Here is a 19694-nt window from a genome sequence, read left to right on the forward strand (position 1 = left end):
GAAAGGTTTGTTCTGGAGAAGGATCTAGAAGTTTGGCCTTGCAGATTGATGCTGGACTGGCACTTGGGATACCTGGGTTTAATTCCCAGTTCTGCCACTGCTTCGGCAAGTCACCTTTCCCTGTGCCTCAGTTTCCCCATCTGTAAAATGGGAATGATACTGACCTCATTTGTAAAGTACCTTGAAATCTATGGAAGAAAGCTAAGTAAGAGCTTGATAATATTATTATTATTCTCCAGTCCTCTTGGACTTGCAAATCTAGACCAGAATAGATTTCCTTAGAAGAATTTCTGTAGTTTCTTGCTACCCAGTAGAACAGGAAAAAACTCTCTCTGCCATGACACTTCCATATCTGATCCCAGTCAGACCTAGGACAGGCAAAGTCATGATACAAAAGTAATCTATGATGTGGGAAGGGGAAGGAGGGATTAGAGACAGGTCACAGTATCTTTGGAAATTGATGGAAAGAGTTTTGTTTGGATGAAGTTGGCAGGGCACTGGGGGAGAAAATATTTTGACTTACCCAGATTGGTTCTCCTGTCCATGCTGAAAAATATTAATTTAAAAAAAATGATCTATCTGTCCTAGATACGCCGCCTCTTTGATGCTACATCAGAGTGGAATGACTTCAAAGCTACACAGAGGTAAGCAGGAAGGGGGAGATTCTAATATAAAAGCAGGTTGCTTTGAAAAAGCTCTTAGGAACAGAAGCTAGGGAGAGGCTTTTAAAGGATAGCAACCAGTGTGAAACCTAGTCAGTCAGTTTCAAAAGGCAGAGTTAAAGGTAGTTTTTCCAGGAACTATCATGCACCTGCTAATTTTTGCAGCTTCATAAAAAAAAATCACATTTTAAATTTTAAACAGGTTTCTCTCCTCCCTCCCTTTTGCTGTGTGAGACACTCACATAGACGGGGAAACTGTGAACCCACTGACACAGAAAGTGCTATCTTGAAAAGTACATTTTAACTAAATATATATTTCCCCTCTCACCTCTTTTCACCTCTAGTCAATTTAGGTGTTACTTGTAACAGCAGCAAGTTAACATTTGCAGACCGAGGAGTGATTATGTCCCTTTATATATTTTTTTTAAATAAATATTTTACTTTTAGTAATTATTTTCCTCCAAATTTCTCCCCAGCCCTTCCTTTTCAGATCTGAGTCTATGGTCTCTGTAGCGCATTCTGCCCCTAGACAACCGGGTGTAGAATTACATCCAGATTCTCCTGTAGCATTGCAGAGCACTACCTGCAACACCCATGAGGCCAACCTCATTTCTACTCTACTTAACTGTAGACTTTGGACAAAGACGTTGCAAAAGCTCCTGCACTTACTTTCAGTTTGTTTCTTGATCTTCAGCGTTACAGTCTCTCCGGCCATTTGCAGTAGGTGAATGGCTTCACTCAGCGGTTTGCCCTTGAGACTCACATTATTAATAGCTAATATCCGGTCACCCACATGGATTGCTCCAGTCCTAAAGAGGAAAGACACAAGTTAGAAACTTAGAGGAGACAACAGTCTAAATAATGGAGAACTAGCCTTCAGTACTTGATAAGAGCAGGGACAGTGCTTTCCTGTATGTGTGGAGTGTGCCTATCACATTGTGGTTGGCAGCAGAATACTAAACAACCATCATCACTAGGAATCTCTCCGTATAATGTCCCAGTCACCATAATAGCTGTGATTCTGTAAGAGTGCAAATGAAGTCCAACTTTTTAAACTGACAGCTCCTGTAACGAAGTTAAATCTACATGAAAAGAACACAACACAAGCATTCCCAGCGTGTAATTTCTGTGAATATGCAACTTTAACATTTGTGCCATGTTCATGGAAAGAACAAAAAGGAAAAAAAGAAGGCAAAACCAAAGACAAAAGCAAATTAATTTAAAAATTCCAGCCAACATATGTGCTAACTGTTTTGCTTGGTTTGCTGAGTTACTGGACCTGATTCAGCAAAGCAGGTGACTTGATTTTAAGTCCATCCCTAAGCAACAAAGAATTTATGCACATGTGCTTAGATGAGTCAGGACCACATTGCCCAGCTTCTACTGGAAAACATCTGGTTGCAGCCCTAAAAGTGGTCTTTTCCATTGTTAACTTCTGAGAAGTAAGTTTTCAGACTTGAGAAATGGCTACAGCTGTCTTTAGTTTTGTTGATTACATGATGTGGACCCAATAATGAATCATGCCAAGTCTCACTATTTATTGCTCAAGTATTTCATTACTAATCTGTAACAGTGGCACATGTTCACTTCACATCTGCCACAGATCGTTGTGCTGGCTGGCAGCTCTGATAACCCTGGGTAATGCAAGAACATACTCACCCCAACAGCTGGCAACTGGGAAGGAAGCTAGCTCTCGCTGCTTGCTGGCTCTGATTTACTTATCTTATAATGTTAATGCTTCCTAATAATAAAAATCAAAAGGAAGAGCTTCTTTCCCCAGCAGTTCCACAATTTTCTACTATATCCTGGGAACCTCATATGACTGAATCAGAAAGAGTACACGTCTGGAACATCACACCTTTCTATCAGAGTTGGAATTCTTCTCAACTAGGTCATTTTCATTCATTTAGTAAATTACATTTGACGGCAGTGTGTCTATATACAAGCTTTTTGCACTTTGCCAGCAACAGATACTTATCTCCTCACTTAAAAATCATGTGCTGTTATGGTGAAGACAAATGAAAGTTGAAAAAACACCACGTATCAGTTTTAAATTGTATGGTTGCAAAGCTGCAAAATTTAGCCATATTTTAGATAAGAATTTTCAGCTGATGTATACTACTGTTTAACTTCTGTAGTGCATACTGATTTCTCTAACTGGCCACTAGATGTCACTATAGTTCCATTAAATTGACACTGAAAAGCACTTGGGGAAACACTGATCTCATTCAAGTAAATTACGGATTCAAACTGGATCTAGAGTATCTGCCTTAAAGTTTCATCTACACAGACGATTTTAAAAAATGTTATTTTAAATGGTGGCGCATTTCAGCAGACATTTCACTTGCTACAGTAGATTTAACATTGACGAACAACCACTTGTAGCAATGAAATCAATCACTGAACCATGAATGGGATCAAATTCCCCCCTCTCTCCCTCACTATAAACCAGCCTAGAGAGAGAAGCAATTTGAGCAATGTAACTATTGTTCAGCATGTATAAATTGGTTAAATGACTCAGCAGGAGGAAGAAAAAAAGTCACAGTTTAGCAAGGTCTTTTCCTCAAGGATTAGGAAAATAAATCAAGCCACTCAGAGACTACCCTGGGTGTGGAGACAGGCCTAACCAAAGGCTTTCTTCCCAAGCAGCCCCTGATCTAGCTTTTCCCAAAGCACTTGTGCAAGGGAGAGGGAAGCTGAGCTGGAGTTAACTCCTTGTTAACCAGAGACCACGTAGGTCCCAGTACCCCGTCTCAAACCTCCCTATTATTTACTGTGAATCATGCTACCCTTTCCTTTAACGCTGCTCAAGTGCAAAGCAGTCTAAAGCGTTTCAGCTGACTACACACATTGGACACATCTGCTGCCAAAACCAAGACACAATGGGCTGGTTTGCATTGAAAGGATGATGGCTCCAGCAGTGGGTCTGAGGCAGGGCAGCTGGGCACATTTGAAGAGCCAGTCCAAACCTGACAATTCTGGCAATGACAGACACCACACTTCCTGGTGACCAGTTGAAGACCCGCGCCAGAATCTCTCACGAGCTGTATTGACCTAACATGAAAGCTCACCATTGTGTGTGTGTGTGTTTCAGGATGGGGGGAAGCACTGCAGTACCACAGACTGTGGTTGCCCTTGAGTAGTGCAGCCGTGATAACGAGCAGAAGGCTGAACGGTGGGAGAGAGCTGTTGCTTCACAATGACCCTGTTATCCTGAATCGTCCTCTGTAGGTTTATATCAGATCAGACGTTTGCAACATAAAAATACTCAAGGTCAAGACAAAACTAGTCATTTGAATCTGGGGGCTTCTAAGCCCAGCCAGTCGCCCAGCGTGACATACACGTGACAGATCCTAGAGTACACTCTGCCTTCCCCATTATCCAGAAATCAGTAGCAGCTGCTGTCCAACTACAGTGTGAATCAGTCAGAACATTCCATTGCGGTAACAGAAGAAACAGCCACTGTATGTCATTTCCACTGAGCTGCATGCTGTGCTCCTGCAAAATCTATACATAGGTTTGGGGTTAGGGTTTAACGTGGAATTCTCTATAAACCTATGGTATGTCTTCTGGGGGCCTGGCTAATTTCTAAGAGGCATCGTTCTAAGGAAGAAAGGAAAGGAGATTGCTGGCTGCTGGAAGAGGGGGCACACCAGGGTGCTTTGGATTAGCTATTCCCATTCTGCTTCTCTCCGCCATCCCGTCCCCTAGATGTGACTTGACAACGCGCCTCCCCTTGTTCCTGACTTCCTAGCCCCTCTATCGTTTTGCGAACGGCATCTTAGAACAACAATATTCACCCTCCTCCTGGCAGACTTCATCCCAATCATTCCCTAAAGGAAGCCAATGTTACACAGAGAAGTCCCTGCTGTGATGTTTTCTATCCTATATCTATGCTGCTGCTAAGGACAGGCATTTCTTTGATAAACTGCTACCGTCCACACACTAAACAACTCCATTTCTCTTCTCAAAGGCTTTCATTTCTTGCTCTGTGCCAGTACCGATCAGAATTCAATATCACTGCAGCACTTGCCTGCCCTGTGCGATACACAGTTCTTTATCAATCAGCTGTGTACATTTTTGTGCAAAGAGGGAAACAGCCAGTATGCTGTATAAAGGAATAGGTATAAGACCACTGTGTGCTGATCCCAACATTACTCCAGCTTCTCATATTAACACCGCTTTATGCTGTACAGAATGGTCTGGCTTTCCAAAACAGTGCAGAGTTTTTAGCCTGAAAGAAGAAAAATGCCAGAGTCCATAAAGTCCATTAGGAACTTTGTTATTGATGTTGATTCTACATGGATGATGCACAGCTGCTACGGTGATGGGCTGCATTATAAAATCTTAAAATAAACAAAACAAACTAACTAAATCAAGAGGTAGATAAAGCCTTCGGCTATAGCTGCTTAACTCCATGCATCTCTTTCTCCTTCTTTTCCAGAGCACAGAATTGATCAGCCTGTCGTATAAAATGAAGGATATTGTTGGAAACATTTAGTTGGTACCTGCAAAGTGAAAATGAACGTCAGGTAAGCAGAGAATTTACATGCAGAATTCCTCTAAAAACCCAGCTGAAGGAAAGAGTTCAGCACAGAAAGGAAGATGAACAAAGCTCAGATCTGGGGAGCAGGGTTTTGATTTATGCCAGTCTCTAGGACGTGTGCACCGTTTCTACACTAGGAGCCGTAAGAAACCCATGTTTTGATACTTACTGCAGCTCTGCCCTTTGTGCAGTAGAGGGTGCTGCAATCTTACAGAAAGTACTCAGCAACTGCAGGGATGCTAAAAAGCTATACTTACCTATGCGCCAACATAATAATAAGAAGAGATTAATTAAGATACAGAGTGTGACTCAACTACACATTACATTTACAGAAGAAACAGTTTACATTTTGAGCAGTCTAGAAACCTCCTAATTATTTAGGTCACCCTCTCCCCCTCCATCTTACTGGTTGTTAGAACCAAAATAGCAGCCACGTTTACATTGTCACAGAGTGCGCTTGACGTAGTGCCGTCCAAATCTAGACCTAGATGCCAACAAAATTAGCAGACCAGATCCACATTTGGATCCAGCATTTGAACTAAAACAATGGAAAAATCAGGCAGGGACAGCTGTAAAGGCTTCTGGGATTTGTAGCTTCAGCCGGTGGCACTAGCAGCAGGGAGTGCGGCTACCCCCATTATTACGCGCATTTATGCAGAATCCCCAGAAACCGCTGCCCAGATCAGAGGAGGTGGTGGTAGCCAGAGCTGATGGGGCAGTCCCCTAATGGAAGTGGAAGTGGAACCACAGATGGGAATTCAGGGATGGTGCTCCTGCTAGTAGTCAGATGACTCACTGTGCGGGGACCTCAGAGGCCAATGGCCTTAAGTAAAGCCTCTGCACAAGCGGAAAGCATGACGAATGTGTAGGTACGATCCTTTGCATGTCTAAGGCACCTTTCATCTGCAAAGGTAGGCCCCAAGACTCTACATTAGATCAAAGAAACACTGCTTCCTTTGCTCCTTTCTAAATTTTGCAGCTATATCACGACCCCCTCTGACTTCATCATAATCCTCTGCCCTACTGGGGTTCCTCTGCACCTCACCTTTCAGCCAGTCCTCGTTTGGTCAGGCCTGAAATGACGATCGGATCGAAAGGTTCCTCTGTTCCGGAGATCGTTATTCCCAGAGGGCCACCATACCTCTTCAGTTCTACTGTGTAGATAATTGCACCGGTCGTCTCCTGCTCATCTGAAACAAGAAACAGGGATGCTGGAAAGTAGTTTAAAAATAAATAAGCCATAGGGAAAGCTCAGAATATTTAAAGGTGAAATCCTGTGGTCTCCTGTCGTGCACAGGATGAATGTGATTTAAACATTCCATGTTATATTTAAAAGAAGAAGGGGAAAAAAACTGCTATAATCAACTGGAAGGTGTTCAGCAGACTGACTGCTGGCCTCATCTTTGTCGGTTCACATTATGTCTGGGCAAACATCATGAACATGGTCAGACAGTAGTTTGCATCAGGGTTTCTATACCAGAGTTATCTTCATCCTTCCGAATCTTCAATTTGACTAGGTCTTCGCACTGCCTTAGAATCTGCACTGCATCCTCCATCGAGCAGTTGTCGAGTCGGATGTTATCGATGGCTAACAGCTTATCCCCTGGCTCCAAAGTGCCCGTTCTGTGTGGGAAGGGGAATAAAAATGGGTCATTTCTGTTAACCATTCAGATCGTCTGACAAGTCATTCATTTTAGGAATTAAGGCAACAATATTGTCTTTTTATCCTCCGAGACCTCTGAGAAAACACCCATTCAGGGCAAAAGAGCATGGGCAACAGCTGGGTCAATCTAGAGCGGTGCAAAAATATTCACACCCAATCCCACACCTGCGTGGGACAGACAACTTGTGTCTAACTTGAGGCACCGTGTAGGGGCCTGATATTCAGAAGGCAGGGGCTCAGGGCTTTCTGGAAAGCAGTCCTCTTGAAAAGGATCTTAGAAACTGCACATCCAAAAGCACTAGTCTTTTTGGTAGCCATAGCTTTGATGCGTTCATGCCCAGGTTCATAAAGGCTTAGCTAATAAGGTTCAGGTGACATGCCAGTTGAGATGCACTACTGCTTTTCTCTCCCCACAATAACTACCCCTCTATCTTAGTGGCCTTCTTTGTTTCCCCCCATAAGACATTCAAGGCAAGGAGTGGAGCCACAGGGTTCACTGGATGGCAAATGGTGAACAGTGATGGGATGCATGGAGGAATGGGAAGAGTCCCATTTGAGAGGCTAAGATTTATTTCATTCGTGCTCCATTGAAGCTGCAGCAGTTTGCTTCAGCAGAACTCAGCACGGAAACCTCTTTGAGAAGTGAACCCCGCATGGTTTGCGTAGAACTAGTAATCCACAGTGAAAACTCCTCCCACAAGAGCACGTCCAGCACAGGCTAGGAAGAGGTTTGGAACCAGCTGGTCTTGAGAAACTGATCACTCCCAGATTTATATATAAAACTCTGTCAATGTCCTCAGAAACCGCTTGCTCTATGGAAGGGAACACTGTACTGCGTTCACCTGTGCAGGGAGACACTGGGACAGAGTGAACCACAAGGCACGACACTTCATACATTGCATCTGATGAGCCACTTTTGCGGAATGCGTAGCACTTAAAATAGAGAGATGGGGAGGTAAACATACACATAGAGAGGGGCCAGCTGAATAGCTTTGGCTGCAGACCCAGAGCTAAATTCTTTGTTTGCTTAATTCCTTTGACTTCAGTGAAGTTATTCCTGCAAAGAATTTGAACCCCAAATTCTATAATGGACTGAACCAAACCTCTGTAACCAATCTCCCCTTAACTTGGATGCAGTTGAGATCCAAACACTATGGCTTGGGCCTCTCTCCCTTTAAATACTATATTGCATATTGTCAAACAGTAAAATGCTGTACTCACCGATGAGCTACGCTCCCCTTCTTGATATCAGAGATAATTAAAGGCTCACCAGGCTTTCTACTTGCAGCTGCAAGAGAGATGCATGCATATAAAACACACTTCAGGCTCTGGAATCTATAAGAGTGACAGCCAAGGGGAGAAAAAGAATTACAGGGAAGGGAAATTTGCATTAATTTGACACAAATGCAGCTTCACACTTGGAATTTATAAGAAACAGACCTGCAAGAATAGATGCTGGGCACAACAGACTTTTGTATCCTGTCTAAATTCACCAGCTGGTTCCTTTCAGGCTCTTCTAGAATAAGGTGATGAAACTGTGGAATCCAGTGACGCAAAGCAAGAGCTTCTGATCTCTATGTAGCTCCACCTGCCAAGGTCTAACATGGGTGTCCAAACCTTCCAAAATGTGTGAAGGTCCCCCAGACAGAGCCACCCCAGGAGATAACTGAATGAGGCAGTTTGAAGAGATGTAGGATTTGACTATCTCACTGTACATTATTATTTGGGTGTTCTGAATGAGTGGTCAGCCTGCAAATCTGTTTGATCTGTTAGTAGCTGACAGTCATGTAAGATTTAAATGGTCATTCTTCCTCTACATTTTCAGTATGAACTTGGATTTGACCTATGTCTCTGATTTCTAAATCACAAGAATGTGGCCATTCTTAATATACATGTCCATTGAGTTGAATCCCTGCAGCACAGTGTTCTGTAACTTGTAGTGTCAGAGTTCAATGTTTCTGGCATTAGCTTGTGCACTGTGTTAACACTAGCTTTATGCAGATTTAACCCCACTGTAAAACTGGCATGACACAGTGGAGGATTTGGCCAATGATCTGTATGCGACAAGAGCATGTGATGACCCTGAATCAATCCCTCTACAAAGACACGTATCTCTGAATCCCACCTACTTTATGAGATGTTGATAGTAAGGACAAGCTGTAGATCTAATAAAATACAAAAGATGGCCATAACTCTCTCTCTACACCACGTCTGATTAAGGTAAGCCTGTTATGCACCTTGGACTCATTTCACTCTAATTTAAGAACCACAAAGCCTCTGGGCCAAGCTGAGGACCCAAAACCGGATCTAGCAGAGAGTCTTTATTTGTCCACTGCTTCCAACATAACTATTACATTTTTTAGCAATGCTAAGTGTTTAACTATTACCGAGTGGCAAATCCTTCCTCAGATTCAGGCAGTGCTGTGGCTGCATAAATCCCCACCCTCACCACCCTTTGGTTCAGCTTCATTAAATCTAATGGAGACATTTGCCTAACTTGTGTCTGTACATTTTGACATTTACAGCACCTTGACTGTAAGGAGGGTGAAATACTGGCCCCACTGAAGACAACAGCAAAACTCACCCTGACTTTATCGGGGCCAGAATTCTATCCATTGTGCCGCAGAGATGGAGTACACACAAGCAGAAATTAAACTGGTTCTCCAAACCAGGGGTGTTTTTATAGACTGAGCAGGGCCACTGAAAGCATGAGGATGAGGGGAAAGCCTATCTCAGAAGCTGAACTCCAAAACGCAAACATTTAAATGAAACAAGACGGGAGCATACTGCATACATTACCTGACCTGCTACCGCCTGACATCTTTATAAAAGGTGATCTGATCTGCAAAGCTTTTTCAAATTTGATAAATTTCAGCTCGTGAGACTTGGGGTGCAGGAAAAGCCACTTCTGCTTTATTTTAGTCAAAGTCTGCATTTTCATGATTATTTACTTTAAAAATAGTGGCTGTGGACTCCCTTCCCTCACTCAGAAAAACCCAGGTACGAGACCTGCCCCCGTTGACCCAACCTCACCACTATTTACAGCCAAAAATATATGCAAACAGCATTCCCCTCTCTCTCCTTCAGGTTCTCACACTGCTACATTGCCTTAGTTACAGCTGCTATAGTCTCCCAGCAGAGAGTGTGGGGGGGGGGAGGACAAAACAACTTAAGGCCTACGAGCATCTCAGGTTACAGCCAGCAGTGAACATCTTTACAGGGTTTGTGGAGATGTCACTATTTCACGTAGAATGAATTTACATGAACTGCTGAGACTAAAGAGTGGCCAAAAGGGAATTCAAGAGGAATCCAAAGACAAAAAGTTAATGGTCTGGTTTTATTTTTGTCTTAATTTGTTAATGTTTTTTTTTAAAAAAAAACCATATACGCTAATATGAAGGGTGTTAGAAAAAAGCTTTGCAGATCACTGTTAAGGATATACTCTGATTGCACAGTATTTAATAGTGTAAAACAGAGCCAATCCATGCTCAAGCACAGCAGAGAACTAAACACAATTGATCCTTACTGTGCTGTAGGAGTGCTTCTGCTGAGTGCTGTAGAACCTAAAAGAGCTGCCCGCTCAGCCTCTTTGACAACCCACTGATGCTTTCCATGCAGCTGTTATCGGCAGACTGAGTGCTCTCAAATTCCATTTAGAGCCGGAAGCCAAACCGAGAGGCTGTTTGGTTGCTCCAATTCACTGAGCGGTAGAAAGAGTCAAGAAGGAAAAAGAGCTAATTTCTTGACTACTGTAAGGAAACCCATCTCCATTATCAAGCCAACCACGAAGGGGACCAAATTACAACGGGGTTGTATCTCACCATCGTTAAACTTGGTTCCATCTTGTTATGTGGATTGTGGATCTAATAGTGTTTTTAACAGTATCCTCAAACCAGGCTACGAAAATATCATTGTGTTTTGTCCATGGGGGAGAGAGTGGGAAATGAATGGAGACAAGTGAGCTGTAAGTGGGTTTCCTATCAGAAATATTTTTATAGCACAGACAGGGCTGTCATGCCTAACCTCTCCAGCTGACGGCAACCTAAAAGTTTAAGGGGGTGCGAGTGACACTGGAAGCTCCCTATTGTCTGAACAAACACCCAGGAATATATCCTGGGTAATCCTAGTCTTTGAGAGATTCTGTTGACAAAGATGCTCAGGTCCCATACTGCCCCACAAGCTTGGGAGAAGCTCCCTGTAAGTTTCCACAAAGTTCTCCTTCAAATCCCTTCTTAAACACTCTCCTCTGCCATATGCCTACAAAAAACCCGAGAAAACAACCTTGCCAACGGCTAGGCGACTGGCGACTCTGCCCGTCATGCTGACTAATATTGTCTCATTGCTTCCTTTTACTTCCCTATCGATACCATCAGTTGTCTCTTGTCTTATACCTAGACTGTAAGTTCTTTGGGGCAAGGATCATCTTTTGTTGTGTTTGTACAACATCTAGCACAATGGGATTCTGGTGCAGGACTGAGGCACCTAGCTGCTACTACAACACAGAACAAATAAATGAACAACAGTTTTGGGTTAATACATTTCTTTTGTAGTGTTTTCCTGCACATACCATGTGCTTCTCCTTCTCCTTACAGTGTCTCTATAAATATTCTTGTTTTATAATCCTCTTGTGGTTTTAATAAATGCAATTTTCCCTTCACCTTGTGTGTGCTGCATGTAATGATAAGAAATGGCAATGAAGGGGAAATAGAAGCAGTGCAATGTGACCATCAAAGGGAGAGGACCCATAGTGCTGATCAACGTGCAGCCAACTAAAAATGAGGGTTAGCTTAATCAATTACATTTTTCTTTAGAAATACATTTTTAAAAAATGCTTTGATATGATTGACCCCATCGCTATCTGGTGCATTTGCCAGCTGTATTCATAAATCCTTATGTAAATGTGCGCTAGCGCACATGCACACACAAACACACACACACACACACAGAGCCTCCCCCTTTGCCCCATCCGGTGCCTTATGATCCCTGCAACACCCAAACTCTTTTGTCATAGCTGCTGTTCAAAGAGAGGCCTAGACTAGAGATCATTCTATTACTCAGCAATAGGTGGCGCTGTGGAGTGAAGCAAGACACTTCCAACTCCCAGAATAGAGTATGTAGCAACATGGAATAGTCTATCCTCCTGCTGAAATATACTATTTGCTAAAAGGGAATCGATCTATACAAACAGTTTAAATTCCATTTTTCAAATAGGCTTACCGATATTTAATTTAGATGTAACCAAACAAGCCTTGCACATTATTTTACATAATGATAATTAAAGAGGAACCAAATTAAATTTTAACCAACTGGTAGCCTTCCAATTCATTTTAAATAAATAACCAGTGTGTCACATAATTGGCAATCTTTACAAAAACCAACCTTATTACTTCTAAATAAGATGCAATCGCTATAGAAATGAAAGGTGTGTTAAATATAATCTAATATGCCACGATCACTTCACCCCAATGATTGCAAGAGATACAAGCCTATTATATCAGAGCAATCCCTCAAGGTGTTTAACAGTCACTTAGTATTTAATTAACATAGAATAGCCCTTATTAACTAAATCAACTCTCCAATGCCCTTTCCATTCACTGCAGTCATCTGAGAGCTGAGCATCTTACCTCCAAACCCTGAATACAGATTTGCCTGATTCTCAGTTACATTAAGCTCTTCACCCTTGACTTTACGTTTTCTTTCAAACCCCTTTACACTGCCAAAGTGGTGTCAAGGGTCCGTTTTATAACCGAGGCCTCGTATGCCCAAGAAAAGTATATTGAATTCACCAATTTCAGTTGAGAGAGCCAGGACGGCCCAGTGGCTAGGGCATTAGGCCTGGGCTTCAGGCCAGATCTACACTTAAAAATTAGATCGACCCTAGCTACGTTGCTCAGGGCTGTGAAAAATGTTGTGCCCTGAATGATGTAATTAGGTAGACCTACGCCCCAGTGGAGATGTGCTTAGCTCGATGGAAAAATTCTTGTCTTTTGGAGACATGGAGCGCTATAGCTGTGCCACTGTAGCAGATGTATTGTAGACATGCCTTCAGCAGACCCTGGCTCAATTTCATTCTCTGCCATGGACTTCCCGTGTGACCTTCAGCAAGTCACTTAGGCCTGAGCTACACTTAAAAGTTTAAACAACGTAACTATTTCAGTCACGAGTGTGGTTTTTTTTTTAAATGAAAATAGTTATATAGGTAAATGTCCTAGAGTGGATGCAGTTACATTGGCATAAAGGTGACTTACACTAGTACTAATTTTTCCCCATTCTAGATGGGAATAGCTATTCCCATATAAAATGTCCTTATACCAGTACAACTGCATCCACAGTAGGGAGGTTGTATCACTTTCACTATACCAGCATAATGAAAGCAGTGCAGCTCTCTAGTGTAGACAAGGCCTTAATTCCTCTGTGTCTGAGGCCAGGTCTACACTACAGAACTATATTGGTATAACTACGTTGCTCAGGGATGTGAAAAATCCATCCTCCTGAGTGATGTACAGTAGAAGCTTAGAGTTATGAACAACAGAGTTATGAACTGATTGGTCCACCCCCACACCTCATTTGGAACAGGAACTATGCAATCAGGCAGCAGCAGAAATAAAATAAAATCAAACAAAAAGCAAATACACCATCGTATTGTGTTGAAGATAAACTACTAAAATATAAAGGGAAAGTTTTAAAAAAAGATTTGACAAGGTAAGGAAATTGTTTCTGTGCTTGTTTCATTTAAATTAAGATGGTTAAGAGCAGCATTTTTCTTCTGCACAGTAAAGTTTCAAAGCTGTATTTAAGTCAACGTTCAGTTGTAACCTTTTGAAAGAACAAACATAACGTTTTGTCCAGAGTTACAAACAGCTTCCATTCCTGAGATGATTGTAACTCAAGTTCTACTGTTGTTACACCAGCCTAACCCCCCATGTAGACAGCGCTGTGTCAATGGGCAAGCTTCTTCCGTCGAGACAGCTATGCCTCTCGGGGAGGGGGATAAACTACACTAAACGGCGGAACCTATCTCGTTGGCGTAGTAGCATCTTCACTAACACGCTACCGCAGTGCAGCTGCACCACTGTAGCTGTCGTACTGTACATGAAAACAAGTCCTACGTTCCTCATCTGTAAACTGAGGATAATAGCACTGCCTACCTCAAAGGGATATTGAGAGGATAAATGCACTGAAGAGTATGAAATACCATGGAAATGGGGGTCAGATAAATACCTAATATACAAAGAATGCAATCAGTGCAGGCCCCTCATGTGGGCACTCTTATTTCGGTTTGCAATTGCCAAGGCAAACTGGTTTAATTGAGACAATGTGATTTTCTCATGTGGACAAGGCCCACTTAGGTTTTAAAAATGTCCTATGCTTTTCAGTGTATTTAACAGCACACCGGGACAGTTTAAAGGCCAAGAGTAGACTCTAGAAATCACCAGCTGTTGATGCTAGAAGAAGAAAGATCAAAATGACAACACTGTTTGGCTATGGTGAACGGGCAGTAATAAAATGCAAGATGGTCAACACCATTATTTACTTTTTATAAGCTGCTTTGCCTCTTCTGCTGGGATTCTGGTGATCTCAGTGTTTACGATATGATGGATGAAGAGGCTCAAAACACATGTCCATTTTGTGTTTTTAATAGGATGCATAATGATGCATATTGGTAAATTATTCCCCTCCAAGGAGTCTAAGCACACAACTCTCACGCACCAACGCTTCCATATAAACACCTTTTATCACTGATTGAGACAAAGCAGTATTTTGCCAAAGTGTAATTAAAGAAATGGTACTAATGTCATAAAACTGCATTTAAGAAAGTAAACATGTATATTGGGGGGGGGGGGGGGGGGGGGGGGGGGGGGAGGAGAGTGTAAAAAAATACCAACCACCACCCTGAGATACCTAAGCAAAGGGAGCAGGAAAAAAGTGAATCTGAATCAATTACAATAAAGTAGCAGTCAAAATACAATTCCCCACTACTAGCTTTTTCCTGCATCATCCATTAACTTTAACAACAGGTTCATAATTAGAAGTGCTTCCAGCAGGATATTTATGCCACCATATATCTATTTATTTTCAAAATCTTTAGATACCGGGCCAAGGTAGAATATGCTGTTTCTGTAAAAGTTCCAGAGTGGGACAGTTCCACGTATTAGCTGAAGTTGCAACATTAACAGAAGAGACCATTGTAAATTGCTGGCTGGCATAGGCCACTTGTATCACTCTAGACCCCCAAAGTGGTTCCGGTACTTGTGAAAGAGGTGTTGTCTGAGCACATGGCTGAGTTCTAACCCTGGTTAGGACAGTGACTCCCATAGTAACCTTGATCGAGTCACAATCTTCATTTCAAAGTTCTGCCTCCTTCATCTGCAAATGGGAATAATACAGACCTCCCTATGGCATGCCAGGGGCACTGTGAGGGATTTGTTATTTAAATTTTCAAATTACCTTACGTGCTACATAAACTGTTACTGTATTGTTAAGAAAAATGACAGTTTAAATGCCTATTTAACAGCAGAAACAAAATTGCACCCTGCAGTAAGCCTCACAACCAGCCACTGGGGAAAACCATTTTATATAGGTTTAAAAAAAAATTCCTTTATGTAATCAACCAGCATTTCCCTGAGGCTAAAACTAAACATATGACTTATTTTATGGAGGTCAGACACTGACTGCACAATAAAACACAACCACTAGTTCTTACTGCCATAGATTTTGATCTATAGAAGATTTAGAACTAAGTTTAAAGAAACAGAAATCTGTGATTTGAACGGAATGCACCCAGAAATGGAGGAGAGTGCTTCATGACACACATTCCAGCAGTCTAGATGGAGTAGACAAGTCATTATGAGCCTATTCTCTACATTATTGAGTCCACAGTCACACTTTGCACTTACTTTCAACTTTACCACTTGGAGCACCTCAGAGTCCTTTACAAACAATTAAGCCTCACAACCCACATGTTGCTCTGAACCCGGGAGAAATAAAAGATTTTCAGTTTGGATTCTGTAAAACCAGTTGTTTTAAAACAAATACACACTCTCTTGCACCAGAGCTCTCGGTGCCTCACCTGATTAAATGTAAGTAATAAACAGCCAGAGCAAGAAGTGAAAAGTATCCTTTTTAATTTTTTCCTTTAACAACAAGCCAAGATTTTCAGAGACAGGAGCCTAGAATTAGGCCTGTAAATTACAGGCTTGATATACAAAAATGCTGAACACCTAGGAACTTCCATTCATTCCCCTAGGTGTCTTTTTTTCCTTTTTCTTTTCCTTTTTTTGGGGGGGGAGGAAGGGAGGGATTTTGGCCTTAAAAGCATGATAAGGCAGACACTTGTTTACAGCATAGTTTAATAACTCAACTGTGTCCCTTTACCACACTTAGTTTAAATACGGCAAGGAATACATTCTTCTCCTGTCATTACCCATCACTTTCATCTATCTGGAATTTAAAAAGGCAACACAGGGATCATTCAGGGCCAAAGATTCTATTTTTATGGAATCCGGGATGGACTGCTAGAGGCAACTAGATTATGGTTGGTTAGTTGTTGAGCATATTATTGGAAGCAGGTGTAGAACATATGCCTGCATTCCTACTGGAACTAGTGTATGCTCCTGTTCAGGACATAAAAATCATTCAAATTTTGAGTCCCTTAATGTGTCTTTCAAGCAGATTTATAGTTCTTTTAGCAGAGAGACCCATAATAAGCATTCTTTAATACATCGGTTAAAGGCTTGTCTACATAAAGACATTCAGGAAAATTAATCTGAATTAACCAAAGATCTTGATTTAACATGGATTAGTAAAACTGCATTAACCCCTGAATCAAGATAAACTGAATTAAGGCCATATTAATTCTCACTGAGAGTCTCCACACAGGGACGTAACTAATGCAATTTAACTAATCCACTTTAAATTCACAACTGTAGTTTAATTCGGATTAATTTTCCTAACTGTCCCTGTGTAGACAACCCTTACTCTTCACTCCAGCCCTTTAGTCCAGAAGACCAGCTCTATTTGTGTGTTAGTATATAATACAAATTATTAAGCCTTGACTCAAGAAATTACTGGGTGAAATTCTATGGCCTGTGTGCTACGCAGATGGTCAGATTAGATCATCACAATGGTCCCATAAAGCCTTAAAATCTATATGCAAATATCTTGCCCCAAATTCATAGAATGGGTCAAAAGTGGAAGAAATGTGAATAAAAATCAGGAGACTAGAAATGTCCAGGTCCAATCCAGATGTTCTAGCTCAGAACACTAGATATGCTTTCCTCTCAAAGGAGAAAGCTTTTAAGGGTAATTTCTAAACTTTATTTTGCCATTTGATCTACAGCAGTGATGGAAATTGAACAAGGCACAGCAGTTTTTTATTTGTTTTTCTCTTCTCTTCTTTCTTGCTGCTTATATCCAGCATGTGCCTCCTCTCCACACCTAAAGGTTTGCAGTTGCTGTGTTCATCTGGTGGGTGGAGGTGGGAGGTAAGAGAGGAAAGTGATGTAAAAATTGACAGGGATTCACATAAAGATAAAATTGCGACTCCAACTGCTATTTCCTAATGTTCATTGTATTTTCTGGCTTGCAGTTTAAGAACAGGAAGTAAATTGGTCTCTCTCTCCATGAACATGACCTGAGCCTTAATTCAGCAAAGCACGTGTTTATCTTTAAGCATATGCTTAAGCCTCATTGATTTCCATGAGACTTAAAAACATACTTAAATGCTCTCCTGAATAAAGATGGAGTTCAGCATGTGCTCAAATTCTTTGCTGAATCACCATCCAAGTGTCTGGTGAGCACATTATAAAATCATTTAAAAAAAAAAAAGTTCTTTTTGTAGCACTGAAATACAGCATTATGGCCAATATTAAAGAGATACTTAAATATTTTAGCCCAGGGTTTACGTTCCTTATATTCAATACAAGTTTTAGAAAACACACGTACAGAGCTGGTTCGGTGATATTTAAAAAATATTCATTGGAATCTTTTGTTTAAAAATTAAACGCAAATATGCACCACAAATCCATTCAACCCATGAGGCACCCAAGAAGAGGCTAAATGTATCAGCTTTCAGATATCTTTCTAGCAAATTTCAGTTTAGCTTTACTGTCCAACCTGAGTTAAATGCAATAAGTAAAAGCTTAAATGGTGTAAAGTAGGTAAAGGGTGAAATCTTGACCCCAATGAGGTCAATGGAAGTTTTGCTGTTGACTTCAAAGCAGCCAGGATTTCCCCTAAAAGCTTTTTAATGCTGGCCTAATAAAACATGGCACCCAACTGGGAATCAGGAGGCCTAGATTCTATACACGGCTCTGCTATTTTGGCTCTCTGTGCCTCAGTTTCTCCACCTGTGAAATAGGGTTTTTGATACTTCCTCAACTTTGGAAAAGCACTTTGAGATCTCAGAGTGAAAAGTGCCAATAAAATGCTAAGTATTATTTACTATTTCAGTAGGAATTAATGTAGGTGAATACTAGTAACTCAGTTGTGGGGGGAAATCAAAATTAAATATGGTGCAAGGCAACTGCACTGTTTCCATTCAAATTGTTCCTGAAAATCCACTTCTACTGTGAGGCCTTCAATTAACTAGCTGACTGATCACATCAATACTGAGGCGTAATTATGACTAGTCTATATACTTCATTAAAACACATTTTAAAGCAGTTATCAAAACGTATTTTCTGGACCCAGCCAATTCCCACCTTAACCACTATTACTTACATGTTGTACCCCTTTCTTCTATTTTTAGAGAGGCTTTTTATTTTTCCACTGTAAGCTCCAGAGCCTGGGACCATGCCGTATTTTCAGTTTAAGATCAGTCTAGCACGTTGTGGGGGCTATCAAAATCAAATCATTTCCATCTTTATGATATTCTCTAGCAAGCTAGACTGGAAGCCAGGTGCTCGTGCTACTGCTAGCTGTGGTAGTTCTAGTCTAAGCAGTACTTACAGCTGATAGTAATTCCAAGTTCCACGCCTCTTTTCTTGGGCAGTTTAACATGGAAAGTACCACTGCTGGGGATGACAGACTCTGTAAAACCAAAACACAGAAAACAATAAAAGGGGGAAAAGACAGATTTTCAATTGCGTTGATAGACTATTCTGAACTCCAGAGAAAATTAGTTTTAAGATGTGTCTTATAGGTGTTAATAAATGTAATATACCCTCCTATTTAATCCATTCAGCATACTCCTGGTTAACAGTAGCAGTCTAGATTTTTAGAAGAAATGTGGTTTGTTGTTAAAAATATACATATTGTATATATCTGTACAGAGAGTAATCAGGAGGTGCAGGATTCAGAGGCAGCTGTGTGAGTGTGTGTGTGAAGTACTCACATTGCAAATCCAAACATCATACCTTTGCACCCGCCACTGCCATCAGTTCCCTCACTTTCTTAAGTCTATATAATCATAAAATATCTGAAAAAGATGACCTCTTCACTTATTCTGCACACATGCCCACTAAGAGAGGCAGTTTGTGGATAAAAAAGGATTTAGACAGGGATCTAATGTATGTCTCCATTGCTAGCTCACATCAACCAGTGACTTTTACCAAAGCGATACAATGTTTATGGAGGATGCTTTCCCTATACTGGGGCCAATAAAGACCTAACAGAGGCTTTGAAGGATATAGTGAGAGTGGTGAATGCATCAGTTACATACCTGCCACATCAAATTCTAGCTCCAGCACAACTTTGTTGGTAAGCGCTGCGTCACGCAAGAGCTGATTGGCTTCCTCCATGGTCCCATCTTCAGTTGCGATGCCATTGATGGAAAGTACTCTGTCTCCGACTTGTAGCAGCCCGCACCTGCAGTCCAGATCAG

General features: G+C 41.4%; 1 protein-coding gene across 5 annotated transcripts in view; it reads right to left on the bottom strand.

Moving 5' to 3' along the window:
- Positions 1–19694, bottom strand: part of GRIP2 (glutamate receptor interacting protein 2) — a 416235-nt gene that overhangs the window by 23122 nt on the left and 373419 nt on the right. For all 5 annotated transcript variants that reach the window (XM_067544336.1, XM_067544338.1, XM_067544339.1 and 2 more), the window contains 6 exons: positions 19533–19678; positions 18821–18901; positions 8093–8159; positions 6686–6831; positions 6254–6398; positions 1332–1471 (listed from right to left, as the gene is read on the bottom strand). In XM_067544336.1, the coding sequence (XP_067400437.1) occupies positions 1332–1471; positions 6254–6398; positions 6686–6831; positions 8093–8159; positions 18821–18901; positions 19533–19678 (725 nt within the window). The remainder of the gene's footprint in view (positions 1–1331; positions 1472–6253; positions 6399–6685; positions 6832–8092; positions 8160–18820; positions 18902–19532; positions 19679–19694) is intronic.

Source organism: Emydura macquarii, unplaced genomic scaffold (genome assembly GCF_026122565.2).
Source record: "Emydura macquarii macquarii isolate MOO-44397 ecotype Brisbane River unplaced genomic scaffold, CSIRO-AGI_Emac_v2 contig_968, whole genome shotgun sequence".
Classification (NCBI taxonomy): domain Eukaryota; kingdom Metazoa; phylum Chordata; order Testudines; family Chelidae; genus Emydura; species Emydura macquarii.